The sequence below is a fragment of the Geospiza fortis genome, unplaced genomic scaffold, assembly GCF_000277835.1.
Source record: "Geospiza fortis unplaced genomic scaffold, GeoFor_1.0 scaffold41, whole genome shotgun sequence".
Classification (NCBI taxonomy): Eukaryota; Metazoa; Chordata; class Aves; order Passeriformes; family Thraupidae; genus Geospiza; species Geospiza fortis.
The window spans coordinates 1525782-1540499 of record NW_005054299.1 but is presented as its reverse complement, the minus strand read 5'-3'; the positions used below and the strand labels follow the sequence as shown (position 1 = coordinate 1540499).

General features: G+C 39.3%; 1 protein-coding gene across 1 annotated transcript in view; it reads left to right on the top strand.

The window, feature by feature from the left end:
- Positions 1-14053, top strand: part of RRP15 (ribosomal RNA processing 15 homolog) — a 20753-nt gene extending 6700 nt beyond the window's left edge. Inside the window, exon 5 of the mRNA XM_014307963.2 lies at positions 11710-14053. Within this exon, the coding sequence (XP_014163438.1) occupies positions 11710-11862 (153 nt within the window). The 3' untranslated portion in view covers positions 11863-14053. The remainder of the gene's footprint in view (positions 1-11709) is intronic.
- Positions 14054-14718: the final 665 nt, after the last annotated feature.

The window sequence follows — 14718 nt, the reverse complement described above, 5'->3', positions numbered from 1 at the left end:
CAGCAGGAAAAATAGCAGAAAAAAGTTTTACCAGTGAAAGCAAACCTTTTTGACTCAAGCCTTGTGCTGTGAGAAGAGACTTGACTGTATTTTGAGAATGGGTGAAAGCATTTTCTTGCTCTGCAGGAGTTTTTAAATGCAAAATTTGCTTTGTATTTTTAAAAGTTTGGCAGCTTCTTTCAAGTGTCAGGGGTTGTTGAAGAAACCCCTTATAAAGCTCTGTTGATTGACTATTTAGCCAAGTATATTGATATGTGAAAAAAAGAAATTAAATGCTCTGTAAAGGCCCATCTGCAGCAGTATAATTTCAAAATAGCACGACCACCTTTTAAATTTTGTTCTCTGTTTCCATCAGCTTTATGCGTGCCTGGGAAGGGCAGGTAACCTGTGCCCCACTAGAACATTGTTCATAGTCTTTTAGCCATTGGCCTAAATGTTACTTGGCATATACCTACCAACATAACTATAAAGGAAAGACTGTAAGGCTGTGTAAGTTCTCCTGTGCCCTTCTTGTGAAATTGTAGCCCTTCTTGGAGTTCTGTGTGCCCAGCTGGGAGTAATTATTTTTCTGAGCTGGAGCCAAAAGCTTTGCCTTTCATATCATTTGCTGTTTATCAAAGTATTTCTTAATCCTTGCTGAGCCAGCTGACTTGTGTAATATTTTTTCCTGTTTTTTTTCCAAGTTACTGTGCATGATGCTTGCCTCTGGGTAAGACCATATAATTTCTCTCGCCTCACCACCTTGTATGAAGCCTTGCAATGTGGGAGAAAAATGTAGTCATTAAAAAAAAAAAATAGAAATCCCACTTGTTTGTGTTTGGATGGGCTTTTTTTTAAGTTTTGGGTTGGACTTTTCTATGAATCTTTTATTGGCAGATATGAGAGCTTTCAATTTGTTCAACAAAATCCTTACACACCAGCTTTTCATTTCAGAATGTGTTGGTCATATCTTCTTGTAAGACACTACAAGAAACTTTATTAAACTATAGGTTTAGAAGGGGTATGTGTCAAAAGTACTGTTTTCTCAGGCCTGGAGACTGAAGTTATTTTTATGTCTATAGAATGAATACAGAAGTAGGTAGTGGCAGTAAAGGAACCTTTTGTTTTCTTTAAGTCCTTAATACAGGGTGCTCTTAGGAAGTACCCTTGCCTCCAGGATCGAGTGAAGTTTCTGTTCTGCTAGAGTTGCATAGATATGTTGGCTAATGTAGCAAACTACATGAAGTCTTGAAATCTTAATTGTAAGAAACCAAGGAAATCCAGAGGAAATTCAGAGTTATTCTCCACGCTTGCTGTGTATTAGTTACAATTTCATCTAGACTTTTGTAATTTGTGCTGGTCCCTGTTACTGTGTGGTAAAACATTTTCTAGTGACACATAAACAACTGGCATGAAAGTTGCAGATGCTCGTTATGACAAGCATAACCTGCACTCATTGACCTTTCATTTTTTATTAGGACTTCAGTTTTGCTACAACTTGTAAACTTTCTTAAACCAGATCTGTTGCAGAACATTTCAGTAGTGAAAGTAAGAGCAGGATTTCCTGGTCTACTTCAGTAACCATGATCCAAATTCTGCGAGGTAATCTTTCTGTAAGCTAGGCTCACTATGTGACCCCGAGGTACAATTTGCTTCCTGTGTTGGGATGGCATCTGGAAAAAAACGGTGTGTTGGTCTCAAAATAGTGCCTATTCTAAAATAAATTATTGATGGGAAGGAAGATGAGTGGAGAAGAATGTAAGTGCTATTTCATAGCAGCGATTGCTCATATGGGACTTAGAGTGCTTTTCCAGAAAAGTTACTCCTACCTCAAGCATATTTTATAAATGCTCTAAGTATCTGGCCAGTAATTTGTAAGGACAGTGGTTAGAGTCAGACTTCCTATAGATTTTTCTTCTGTTCATGAGACTTTATTTTAAGCCGTAGTTGAAGATTGTTCAAGGGCAGGAGGAATATTATGCTTCCAACTTCGACTGCTGTTCTTGCTGGGATACAAGGATTGGCATGGGGGCTTTCATTTTTAAAGCTAAATGGGGGTATAAATTGTGTGTTCCAGCTTAAAAGTTGCATCAGTTTAAAAACTGGGAGTGACTGCCTTCTTTTCCTTGCAGCTTCTTGAGTACTGGCCATCAGCTTGGTCTGTTTCTTCCCACTGCTTTCACAGTGTAGAAATGGGGAGGGTGAAAAAAACCAAAAACAACTGCTTTCATTCATATACCTCTTTGGAGTGACAATAGTCTGAACAGTTGCTTCAATCTGCATTATGAAATTGTTTCTGAAGTGTGGCTGAAGGCAGAGATGACTTCTGGAAATGTAGTAAGGTGTATCAACACCTCTTTCAATCTTATCAAGAAACTTCCTTAGGTGATAATGGCATTGCAGAGTAGCACAAATTTATTACTACAGCTGTTGTGGGCTGGTTTTACAGACCTAATTGAAGGAGTAACCAGGCAGGCATGTATTCCAGGAGATTTGAGGGGGCAGCCAAGTATTAATTTAGTTCAGCTGTAGCCAGAGTAGATGTATTCTCCCAGTTTTAATAAATGTCTTCCCATCACATGCACAAAAACTTTTAATTTGGATTCCTTTGGATCCTGCAATTTTATCTGTTTTCCCTAACTGTATGTACATTCTCTTGAAGGTCACCCCATATATGTTTAGAGCTGATGCTTTATATGAAGTTTTTTGGTTTTGTACCAGAAAGTTGCTGACAACTAATTGTATGCTGTATTCTTAAGAATATCCTTAGGGATAAATGCAGTGCAGCCTGCCACCATTTGCTATATCCTATATTCTTTATGTTCTTTAAGGTAAAGGGTTGTTGTGAAGTACTAGAGGTTGTTTGATTATGACATTTTTACTTTAAATTTGTTTAGAAGTTGTATTAACTTAGAGAGTTTGGGTCATCAACAGGATTGGGTTTTTAAGACGTGCAAGCTCAGTTCCCTGATTGTTGTCATAGCAGGTAATGCAAATCTGTGTTAACATGGGAATGTAGACCTTTTTCAATATTTAAATGTCAGTTTAAATTTGTCAGTGTTTCAATATTTAAATTTGATTCAATGTCAAGAAGTTGACACTGTAAATTCAACTCCACTTAAGACAACTAAGGGTCATGTGAAGGGCAGTATTTTACTAGGTTTACCTTATTTCCTGTGTTATTATGCTTAGATATCCCTTTCTGTCCTCTTTATCAGATATTTGATCAGAAATCAGGAAGGGAAAAGGCTGTGATTTTGCACTTTGTTTCCATCTGCCTCTTTTTTTTATCCTCTTCCTGTCAGGTTCTGTGTTCCTGACAGGTTCTTTCCTCCTGCACCTGAGCCAAGCGAGTATCCTGTGCCTAATGCAGGAGCAGCCCTGACAGCTGTTTGCACAGAAAGGCCAGTTCCCTGTGTGTCATCATGAGTCACTCTCAGTTCAGTTGAGTGCTGCCTGCTAAGATGCAGATAGTGTGTGATCAGTGAGGACAGATATCTTAAGAGAATTTGGATGCTAAATGCTTATTGCATTTACTGAGGTGATGACCTGAAGTTTGGGGAGGGCCATCTTCCAGATGTTTATAACTTGTCCAGATCCAGCAAATGTTCATGGAGATAGCAAAAGATATGTTGCAAGCTCCAAAACACATCCTTAACTGATTTTTAAGTTTAAAAAGAATGAATGATGCAAAGTTTTAATGGGTTCCTGTAGAAAATGTCTCTTTCTTCCTTAAAGCTGAAGACAAAATACTTTAAGTTTGTCTTTCTGTGAAAAGGAATGAAGTGGTTATATTTGAAACGTTGCAAAATCCTTCACCATGAAGCAGTTGAAGTTTGGCAAATTTATAAGTGAATATAAACAGGGACTTGTGATTGAAATGTCAGGCAATGCTGAGACAGCTCCATCTGTCATATTTGAGAGTAACTTGCCTTGCTATTTGTTTATTAGTGCACAGGATACTATGATGTGTTTTGTTTTCCCAGAAGATGTTGCAAGGCTTTTTTTTTTTCAGTAAAACTATGTCTAAAACAACCACATTAGAAAAACTTGTGGCATACATCTTCTTTTGATCTTCCTGTGAGTATACAAAGCACAAAGAGTCAAATCCTATTAGACTTTTATCTGGTAAATCAAGTTGGAAGCCTTATAAAAGCAGCTCTCCACTCTTGGCTTTGTTCATAACTCTTATAGGCAGGGCAGTGTACTTAGAGAAAAATACATCTAAACATTTCATAAAGTTTTATGGAAAAGTGCTCTCTGGAAGTAAGAAGATTTGGGTGGAGCTTGTCTATCTGAATAAGTTTGTTTTCCCCATCTGAGCATTTGCTATTGGAAATTATCAAGGAAAGTGATTCCTTTACTTTGAAGTTTTATTAAGGTATAAAATGTTGTGATTTCCGGAGTGTGTGTGTTATAAATGACCTCTGTGAGTACCTACTCATCTGTTTATCTTGGTCAATAGACTTCTGGAGTGGTAGATGAAACTCCTTCCAGCCTGCAATGGTTTAGACGGTTGCTGAGTTCAGTAACTTTTTTTTTTCAGAACTGTGGGAAGTCCCAGCCAGTTTTTAATGAATGTTTCTGAAATTTACTGAAAGATTAGAAAACGTACTTTCTAAAACCTGGTTAGTATTACAGATTATACTAAAACTGCCTCTTGGAAAGGTCTGACCTCTTTTCGGTTTGCTGCTGAACTTTGGACAGTGGCCTGCAGGTGGTCTGTGTCATTTCTCCTCCACCTGAAGCTGTTGGGAAAGCCCATACAGAAACATAGACAGAGATGCAAAGGTCAGAAATGCAGAGAAAGGGTAGCCATATTTTTAAGATAAGGGATTGGGATCCTGGGCAGTTTACATCTTCCTTCATCAGGCTGCTTTTAGGAAGCAGCCTGGGAGTGTTGAGAGGGGTATGGTCTGTTCCTTAATGAGCTTGCCACTCATACATGGCAATGTGAGGGGAAGTTACAGGAATATAAGATCAGAGAAATTTGGATTTGGAGACCTCTAGGATATGTCACAAAAACCATTGAAGTGAAAGCAAGGGCAATGACTGTAGGGAGGTGAAATCAGACAAGCTGCTTAGCAGACATGAAAACATCATTATTTCACATTTAATAATAAAATTGCATAAAGCTTAGTTCCTTGTAGATTCTGTTTTGGTGGTTTTTTATTTGTCACCCTCCTACCTCAAAGTTTTTTGGATCCTTACACTTCTTCTGGGACTCAAAAGTGGAAATCCTGAGTCAGGAAGAGGCTCTTTACTTGCCCCACTTCCTTCTCATCAGCTGTTCTGTGAGATGATTTCTCAAGTGCTGGAAGGGACAGGCATGGTCATTACTCTAGCCCTTATTGTTTGAGACAACCTTTTGGGACTCACTCCGTTATGCATCTGGCTAAATCATAATGAAAGACAGTGGATGATTTTAGCATCATTTCTTGGAAATAATTTGAGTGATATTCATATTATTTAAAAATTTGCAAGCTGCTAATTTACTGTGAAAAAAAAATCAGAAATACTCCAAACAGCTGCAGGTCTGCATGTTTCCTTACTGGGCCAGCAGGCAAGCATTTATAACAACTTGCAGAAAATTTTAGGTACCCAGCTGAGATAGGGCATAAGTGTCTTTCATAAATGGGTGACATCTGAGAAAAATCTGTTGTGACTGGAGAATGTTTGTCTAAAGTAAACTGTTGAAAGACATTAAGATGTGACATCTGAGGGATAGCACAGTGGCGGCCTTAATCTTGACTGCATAATTTTTTACTAGGCACTCTTGCTATATCTGTGTATTTTCCAGGTACAGCTTGGTGGTTCAGGAACTGTGCAGCTTGCTCCTGGTGTAGCATGCCCTTGCTATACATCATGCTCATTAAAACATGGGAAGGGAGTCTTGATGCCTGTATGGCCAAACAGGTCATGCAGCAGCATGTGGTGGAATTCCTTGTGCAGCACAGGGGTTTCTGAGATGGCTGCTGTCGATGGGCTGGAGAACAGCACAGGCTGAGGAGTTCCAGAGCGTCCTGTGTGCAGAAGGGCCCTGTGTTAAGCTTGAATTCTTAAAATATTTTTGCTTTTCCTGACAGAAATAATGATTTATGAGGTTTCTGGTGAACCAAGCCTGAGGAAATCTGTTCTCTCATAAGCTTTTTCTAAGATTCTTCTTTGCAACTGAGCATTTAATAACAACGCTTCTGAATTTTCTTCGTTGCTTAGGCCCAGGTTTATGCTTGCTTTTAGAAATTCTGTAATTGAGTTCTGACCCCTCCAAAGCTGGGCCATGTTTAAGCCTCTGCATGCCAATCCAAAGCATTCCTTCTCATTCACACATCCCCAGTTGTAGTAAACCCTAGAGGAGGATGTGAGGATGGGGAGATTCCTTGTGCAGGTCGTTCCGTTCTGGGTGGTCTTCTGGCTGTGCTCAAAAGGAAAATCACTATTTGTTGTGCTTGTAGTAATAATTCCAGTGTGTTACTTTCAGAGAAGTTTGAACAGGAACAGCAGGTCTCAAAACACGCTGTAAAAAAATTTCATTCTTAGATTATTTACTAGAATTGCCAGAGCAGATTCTGGTGTATATGAGAAAGCTTGTGATCTGGGTAAATCCCCTGTCCCACTGTTGGTACCCACATTGTAGTGTCACTTCAAGTAAACCAGGGCAGTTATTTCAGTTGCTCTAATTTCTCATTCAGAGAGGGAATGCAGATGGGCATTGAATAACTCGTACCCTAAGAAATAAATGATTGTGCAGAATTATACTGCAGCAGAATAAATTTCTGTTGTGCAGCTCACATGTTCTGCAAGCTGAAAATACTTCCCAGAATGAGTTGCTGTGAGAATTCAGCTCAGAAGTTGAAGATAATAGCAGTGTAGGTTGTATTCTCAGTTTGCACGTTTGTGGGGTTTTGGCTGTTTGGGATCAGGCTTACATAGGAACCTTTCTTAGAGTCAAGATCTTGCTGCAGTTCAAATCAGATGAGGTTGCTGGAAGCACTAATGATCAAACCCAAGTATCATTTTCCTGTTAAAAATCATTACATTTTGTTTTCTGTGTACGTTTCTGCTTTAGATACTTTGGCTGCAGTTTTTTTCATTACTTCCCGGCCTGGAGGAAATTTATTTTCTTAGCCTGTGAGCTCGCATATTGCTGAAAATTAACTTAGGAGAAATGATTATGCTGGTGTTCTTTGCTTTTCATTCCCTCCCCCTCTTCTGCCAAGTGGGGGTTTTATTATCATTATTATTGTTATTTTAAATTCACATTTAACGCAGTTCAGTGTATGCCTGTGCTGCCTGATTGGGGTTTTTTGAGCTCAGTTTACATGGACTTGCTTGGGGATGAGAACCAGAATAGAAGCAGTCATTCAGAGCAAGATGCAGGCTGACAGAGAAGGTAATTGTCAGATGTATGTGAGAATGTGTTCTGGCAGTTACGCTTTTTAACTGCTTCCTTATGACAAAAGCTTCGCTGTGTCTCAAGGTCTTAAATATTTGTATTGAGCAAAACAGAGGAACCTGGGGAGGCAGTTCAGATTAATTAGACACGTTAGAATTGTTTTCTCAGTGCTTAAAGTTGTTGCTTGAGAGATATTTATGTTAGAAATTCCTTCCCTGACAGGTACAAATAAACATTTATTGTAGGTGATGGTAAAGAGAGATGCCCCTGCAAGCTCTGGCATTTCATCTTATACACAGAGCAAAGGCGTGGGGGGGGGGTCCAGTGTGCTGATTGTAATCCCTAGGTCTGAAAAATGTTCCTTTTTGAAAACCCTGGAATTCCTGTCTTCTTCTGGACACTGCTCTCGGGGAATCTCCATGGTGCTGTAGATGTGGTTGTTGTTTTGCAGATACAGAAGCTGGAGTTGCTCAAGTGACCCAAGCTGATGGACAGTGGAGTGAAATGCTGTCTTTTGTTTGATTTCAAGGCATATCTTCTTTTAATGCCATTACTTACCAGTAAACACTGTGGACTTTGGTCTGCTTGAGTGTAAGGTTCTGAAAAGCTCAGGCAGGTATCATCCTGCTTGAGACAGAGCAGAGAAGTTTGATCCCACACCTTGGTGTGTCAAGTGCTGTCTGCCACAGCTCCAGTGTTGAATTTGGCAGGTCTCAGTTGAATATACTGTCTTGTCATTTACCAAGAGCAAATTTTTTAGCTCCAGTTTTTTGTGGTGCTAAATGAACAAAAGCATGGAGATTTCTAATTTGATCTTATAGCTGCTGTTGCTACCACAAGGCTTTCATAGACCAATTCCTTTAAAAGCATCCAGGAGGCAGTTCCAGCCTGGATCCTGCAAAGGTCAGCTGCTTGTTCTAAGTGACAGGACTAAGCTTAGCTCGAGCTTAGTTTGGACCTCTGTTTGGTGGTTTTATTAGGACTTGGCCAAGAATTTCAGTTCCTCTTATCCTGGTGCAGATTTTAGGGAGTATGTCTTCAAAGCAGAATTAGTTCAGGAAGTATGTCCCCACTACAAAGCCCTACTTGTGAGAGGCTTTAGCTAATCCTGTGATAGCCTAACAAGTGGGCAAGGTTTTTTTTTTGTTTCTTTTTTTTTTAATCTATACTCTTTTCAACTGGACAATGAGTCCACCAGAGCAAGTATCAGCACTAGAGTAACCGCAGTACATGCTTTGGTCTGCCTTATTTCAGCTCATGATAGCAAGTTCATCACCAGCAATTAGTAAAGCAACAGTGACTCTTGAGGTATTTTACTAATTGCTGCCTCTCAGACCTTTTGAAATAGGTTGGCAGACCCTTCTGGCAAAGAAAACCCAATTCCAATGTATAAAAGAGGAGAGGAAAAAAAGGAACACAAGAATTTTTCACTCCTTGCCTTACTGAAGGATTCACATTATGTAGCATTACACTCTGTTGTTTATATAGTTGGCTTTGTTTTCATTTGGGGATGTTCAAAGGGGACTTCAGTGTTGTAGTGAGATGTGCATGAACAGCTGACTGGGAGTTCAAAAGCATTTGTGTAGATTGAAAGTTGGTTTATTTTCCACGTGCCAAGAATCAGTTTTGTTTTATTTAGATGAAACTAGATTATGGCATTGAAAACCCAACTGTATTAACATTCTTACATAAAGCAAGTTGGGAAGTGATGTTACAGTTCAACTAATTGTTAATTATACAAATATTCTCGCTGCATATTTTCGTAAGACTTCGGGAATGTTTTGTGATGCAGTAGATTTGGAGAGTTTTTATTCTGAGGGGAAAATAAGTAGTAAATGAGTTAGGAATGAAGATACTAAATAAGGCATTTTCTTCACTTGGAGGCATGCTTAAAATTGATTAAATATTTGCTTTCAAGCATTTAATCTTCATCTTTGAGCCATGAACATGCTACCTCTGTCTTTCTCCTTTGGGCTTGTTGTAAAACTCTATTCAGGCCTTTGTGGTGCCTTACAGAATGGGTAATGCTATGGAGGATCAGCATCCCTCTTTTGTTCAAGTCCTGCTTTTGTCCTGTTGTTCACTTGACATAGCCAGAAAGAAGGACTAATGGTTGCTGAATAGTAGCTTGTGATGAATTTGAGGATTGAGCTTTTCAAACCCTGAGCTTGCAACTGTCATTGCTGATAATAATCTACTCCTTCTGTGCTGTTAAAAACCAAAACAAAATAAGAAAAAAAAAATCCCTGTTCTGCACATCTGGAAAAAAAGGGAATTCTGTTGGATTAATTATTGAAAACAAAAAATGTAGATTGTTTTGTAAGAAATATGGGATGTTTCCTTTTAAGTATTTCAGATTCAATGCTCTTAAATTTCACTGTTCAAATATTGATTTATCAAAGATCTGGGATTAAAAAAGAAAGAACTTGGTGATTTTGGTGATATTTTTTTTAAACTAGTCTCTACTCTGCAAAGGCAAACATGTACAACTGCAATACAGTTAAAAAGGAGGAAAACAGTAGTTTCCCTCTCCTTGCATCCCAGAACAGACTACCTGTGTTTGCACTGTCATAACAATACAGATGAATCTCGTGAAAATTTTAAGGTCTGCCTAGGGACCTACCTTATCTGTAGCTCTTTAATTCCAAGTAATTGATTGCCCCTTCTGAGATGATTTTAGGTTTACTGGGTGTAGCACTTGAAGTAAATTGCTGCAAGAGTGGTGGGTGGTTAGGAGGCACTACCCTTGGGAAAAGGGGAATTGTTGGATGGGAGAAGGCATTAATGAGAGCATCTGTGAAGGCACAAAAGCAAAGCCTAAACTGAAACCCAGTGCAAACATCTTGAGGAACAGCTGTAGAGTTTCTCTTTATTTGAGCTGGGCCCTGGGAAATTCCGTTTGGGAAGAAAAGTGTTAAGACTTGTTATCCTATTTTTGTGAGGGCAGTGTTTGATAAAGAACTGCAGAAGTCACATGTAGCATTTCTGCTTTGATTACCTGTTAAAAACACATACTTTGTTTGGCAGGCATTTTGCACTCAGATAACTTCTGATGGTGTGATAGCACATGTTTTATTTACAGTAATGGACTCGCATTCTTCATTTCTCTTTTCTCCTGAAATCAAATTCTTTATGCTGCTCTATCCCAAATCTTGATTCCCACAGGCTTCAGCTTAAACATGCAGTGGTATCACATTCCTAGATGCATGGCAGAAAAGAGGTGTGGACAGATGTCTACAGTGATCATACATTTACTGCAGGTTTTGCATCCAGGAGGCAAATCTTGTTTGCAGAGGATGCTGAGGTCCCTTCTTTGGAGCAGGGGAGTGTGGAATGCTTCCCTGGGGTGCCAGTGTTAAGTTTATTTTCAAAGACCTTGCAGAATTAAATCAGTGTTTTCACTGCCCCTAATTTCACTTTGGTAGGACAAGTTTTTGCTTGCCTGCTGGACACTGAGCCATGTTGTTCCTCAGAAATGTTTTGCTGCTAAGGCATAAACACTGAAATAAATCCTTCCTCAGTACATCGAGCAGCTTTGGGTATTTTCCTCCGCAAAGGATGCAAGCACAGCTTCCAGCTGTTGTGTGAAAGTGTTGCCACAGGATGGGGCTGTTGCACTGCCAAACGTGATCTGTCACCCCCGGGAACAGCGACCGAGCGCTGTTTCCAGCGCTAACCTGAAACTCCACTCCCGGCCCTTCTCTTTATTATTCACCAGCCCATGCAGTGGGCCTCGAGTTTATCCACTTCCAAGAGGTAGGAAATTTGGAGTAAGGTGTTGTTGGCTTGCTGAGAGTAGATCAACTTTGTTTCTTTTAGAGGCAGCTTTGTACCATATGACAAGCCCAGGTAGTGAGGTAATAATTCACATAAAGGGGATTTGGTTCATGTATCACTGAATATGTTAAATATTAAATTGGGGGGAGGGGGGTTAAGCCTTTATTAAATCCATATTTGTGTTTTAAAAATGTGCCAAGAAGTGTTCTAATGAAGCAGCACCTGGGGGTTAATAAATGATATCATGAATCCATTCTGATTGCCAGGAAAGATTTTAATAAAGGAAGCCATGCCCAGGGTTGACTGTTTCATCCGTGAGGAATAATTGTTTTGTTTCCATATTTCTTTTATTGGTTGGTTAAAACAAGTTTGCATTTTAGCATCAAGTCATTTTTGGTTGTTCTGCATGTTTCTGTACCATTTGCACAAAGACCTGGCCCCCAGTCTGCTGATTGTCAGAGGTGTTATTTTGATTGCATGGAGACCTTGCATCTTTTACTGCCTTTCACGTTTATCTCGTTCCTCTGTTCTTTCTTCTCTTCCCCTCAAACATTCAGGGTGAAGTGAAGTCTGAAGAGGGGCCAGAATGGAATATACTGCGTGATGACTTCATGATGGGAGCATCTATGAAGGACTGGGACAAGGAAAGCGATGGAGAGGGCAACAGTGAAGAAGGAGGTGGTCTGAAACAAGAAGATGACAGTGACTGAATGAAAACCATTCAAGATAATGTTTTATCTTCTTAAGTTTGTTTGGATAAAAAGTCAGCATTCTATGAATGTACAACACTTGGAGGATACCTCTTTTAAAAGGAAAAAAAAAGACTTACACAACCTTGGAGTGTTTTCTCCTCCATGTCAAACTTTTATTTAATATAGCTCCGTTTGCTATACTGAAATCCTGAAATATTTTCCAAAACAAGTATAATTTTCAACATATTTCCAAAACATTTTGTACAGTCAAAATAGTGGCACTTGCCCAATGAAAGATAGATTTTGCCAAGGTCATTAAAAGTTTACACATTAGTCATGGCAATTGATGTATTAGTGTGCCTGCATTTCCAAATCACTGCTGCACTTTGAAAAGTTGTTGCAATTTGCAATAGAAATTGCTTACAATAAACACAGAAATGCCGTCACCTTGTAAAGTTATTGGACTCCTATAGAGTCTTTACTACTTTGGCCAGAAAAGGTTCTGTAGATAATAAAGGAAAGTAACCATTCATGTGACAGTTCTGGTCTAGGAGCATTAGTTTGATTGGAGACAACTCTGGAAACAGAATTGTAAAGACAGAGACTTCACCGTACTGATAGGAGTCTGAGATTGTATAAGCTAAGAGTCTGGTAGGAAAGGACAGTCATTGCTATTGGTTTCATTGGGGAGGGAGAGCTTTTCTAACAATACCACAGAAAATGGTGTTCAGTGTTGCTTCATTTACAGTTGTGGTGTTCTGGCCTTTTTCAATGAGGAGCCAGGATTCATCCTGTGGGTTTAGTCAGCTCTAATGCTAATTCCTCAGGGTGTGCAAAGGGTCAAACCAAAGCCCTTCTTCTTAGTGTGGGCCGTAACAGTAACAATTTTGGAAGTCATCTGTTGGTATAACACAATTGCCTTTCTTTAAGCTACAGCAATTTCTCCTCAGTAGTTGTTGGTTGCAGAGGTGCAGAAGCTAACGCACATAAGAATATATTTTATGTAAGCATATGCAGAAGGAATTGTGTGGTGATAAGGGTGTTCTAAATGAGAGGCTAGGGTTGAATTCTGCTGCCTTTGCTGTTCCAGACTGACTGTCTGATGCTGTGTCATTTGTTTAACTTTGCTATCACATTTCCCCATTTGCTACATGAAGAAAAAGCCTTGGGGCCCATTAATTGATAGTTAAAATGCATGGTACTGTTCATTTCAACAGATGCCTTACAGACAAGCCTTTCTTTGTACCTGCTTATAGGCAAGATATGATTAGGAGCCACTTTGAAATTTTCAGTCTTCAGCATGGAAATGTGCAGTAGGATTTAGATTTTCCTAACAAAGGCATTGTTTGAACTTTGTGTGTACTGCAGGATAAAAACTATGGGTACAAAATGGCAGAGAACCCCATCCCAACAACTGGCAATCATTGTCTTATCCCTTGCCTATTCATCTGGTATATATTGTAGCATAATTCTTCCAGGAGAACTCCAAGCTAACAGCAGAAATGTTTTGATTTTCAAGCTGTTTTGAGTGTTAAACATATTAGATATCTGAGGCGACATTCGTTTGTGGCCTGATATTTATTATCACAAATGAAGGCATACACCCAAAATACCAAGTGGCAAAACCACACAAGTTTGACATGGTTATCTCAGCTTCTGAAGGTTCAACATCTGTACAGCTGTGCAGTGAGAGTCACCATCTCATGAGCGCAGTGCAGAAACGTACTGCAGTGGGGCTTGAGTCCATGAAGCGGGATAACATTCTAACCTGACACTGCTCTCTCTCTACAGAGTTCAGCTGCTTTCTGTGGAAAAATTACATCAGCACCCTTAAATCTGAAGTTGCTCTCTAGTTTCATATCAGCAGTGTCTTTCCATAATCAAACTTCTGGAAAATAATTTAAAGTTTTCCTTAGGAACTGTGACATCCTGATATGATTATTAAAAATCTCAGAATGCTTTCCAAATACTTTTAGAATACCTGGGTCTTTGTTTGTGTATTTTTGGAGTAATGTTTTGATTAAAGCACTGAAGTGAATCTTGTGTGTTTAAGAAAAATGTGGAATCTATCAATATTGCCAAAAGTATTTCGAGCTTCCATTTCATTTAGAGTGCATAGCCTATATGGGGAGAGCATTTCTTGCCTTTTAAGAAGCATAGTAATTACATTTTTATGTATATTGAGTAGTTACTTAAATTTTATACTGTACTTTGTCTTTGCCTTGTCCTTTTTTTGTGCCATATGCTGAGAAGCTCCAAGAGTTGCTAAAATTGCTGACTACATATTTTGATTTTAGGCTGCTCTATTTCACAAGTTCTGTTTTTGTGGACTAGAAGTTCAAAAGATCTTCTTTGGCCCAGGCACCTTCCCATCTCTTCTCTGGGCTGCCCTACCCCCTTTTTCAGTAATGTTCTTCCTCTTCAAGAGCTACCAAGAACAACCTTCAGCAGCTTTTCCCAGCAGTCAGAGTGCTCACTCTGTTTTTTCTGCTCCCATGAATATCTCTGCTCAAGCAAAGTTGTGCTGCTGCCCTTCATTCCAGAGAGCATGAATCATCTCAACTTTGTATATTTCCGTACCTATCTATATAAAGCCAATAAGGATGGGGTGGTTCCAGTTTTGTTAGGCTTCAAGCCAAGTCCAGAGTATGTAAAGTTTAATATTCTATGGATTGCACGCAAAGCAGGAGTTTGGTTTAATAAGAGAAGGCACAGGGTCAGCTCTTCCCCATGTCTCTTGTCCTCTGGTCTAATTTCTCTTCACATTAATTGTGCTAACATTTTTTCAGCAAGGAAAGCATGAGTTGGCCTATGGAAAAAAATAACTGTCTTGTCCCTGCTTTTCTTCAGCCTCCTGTTAGGGAAACACTTTGG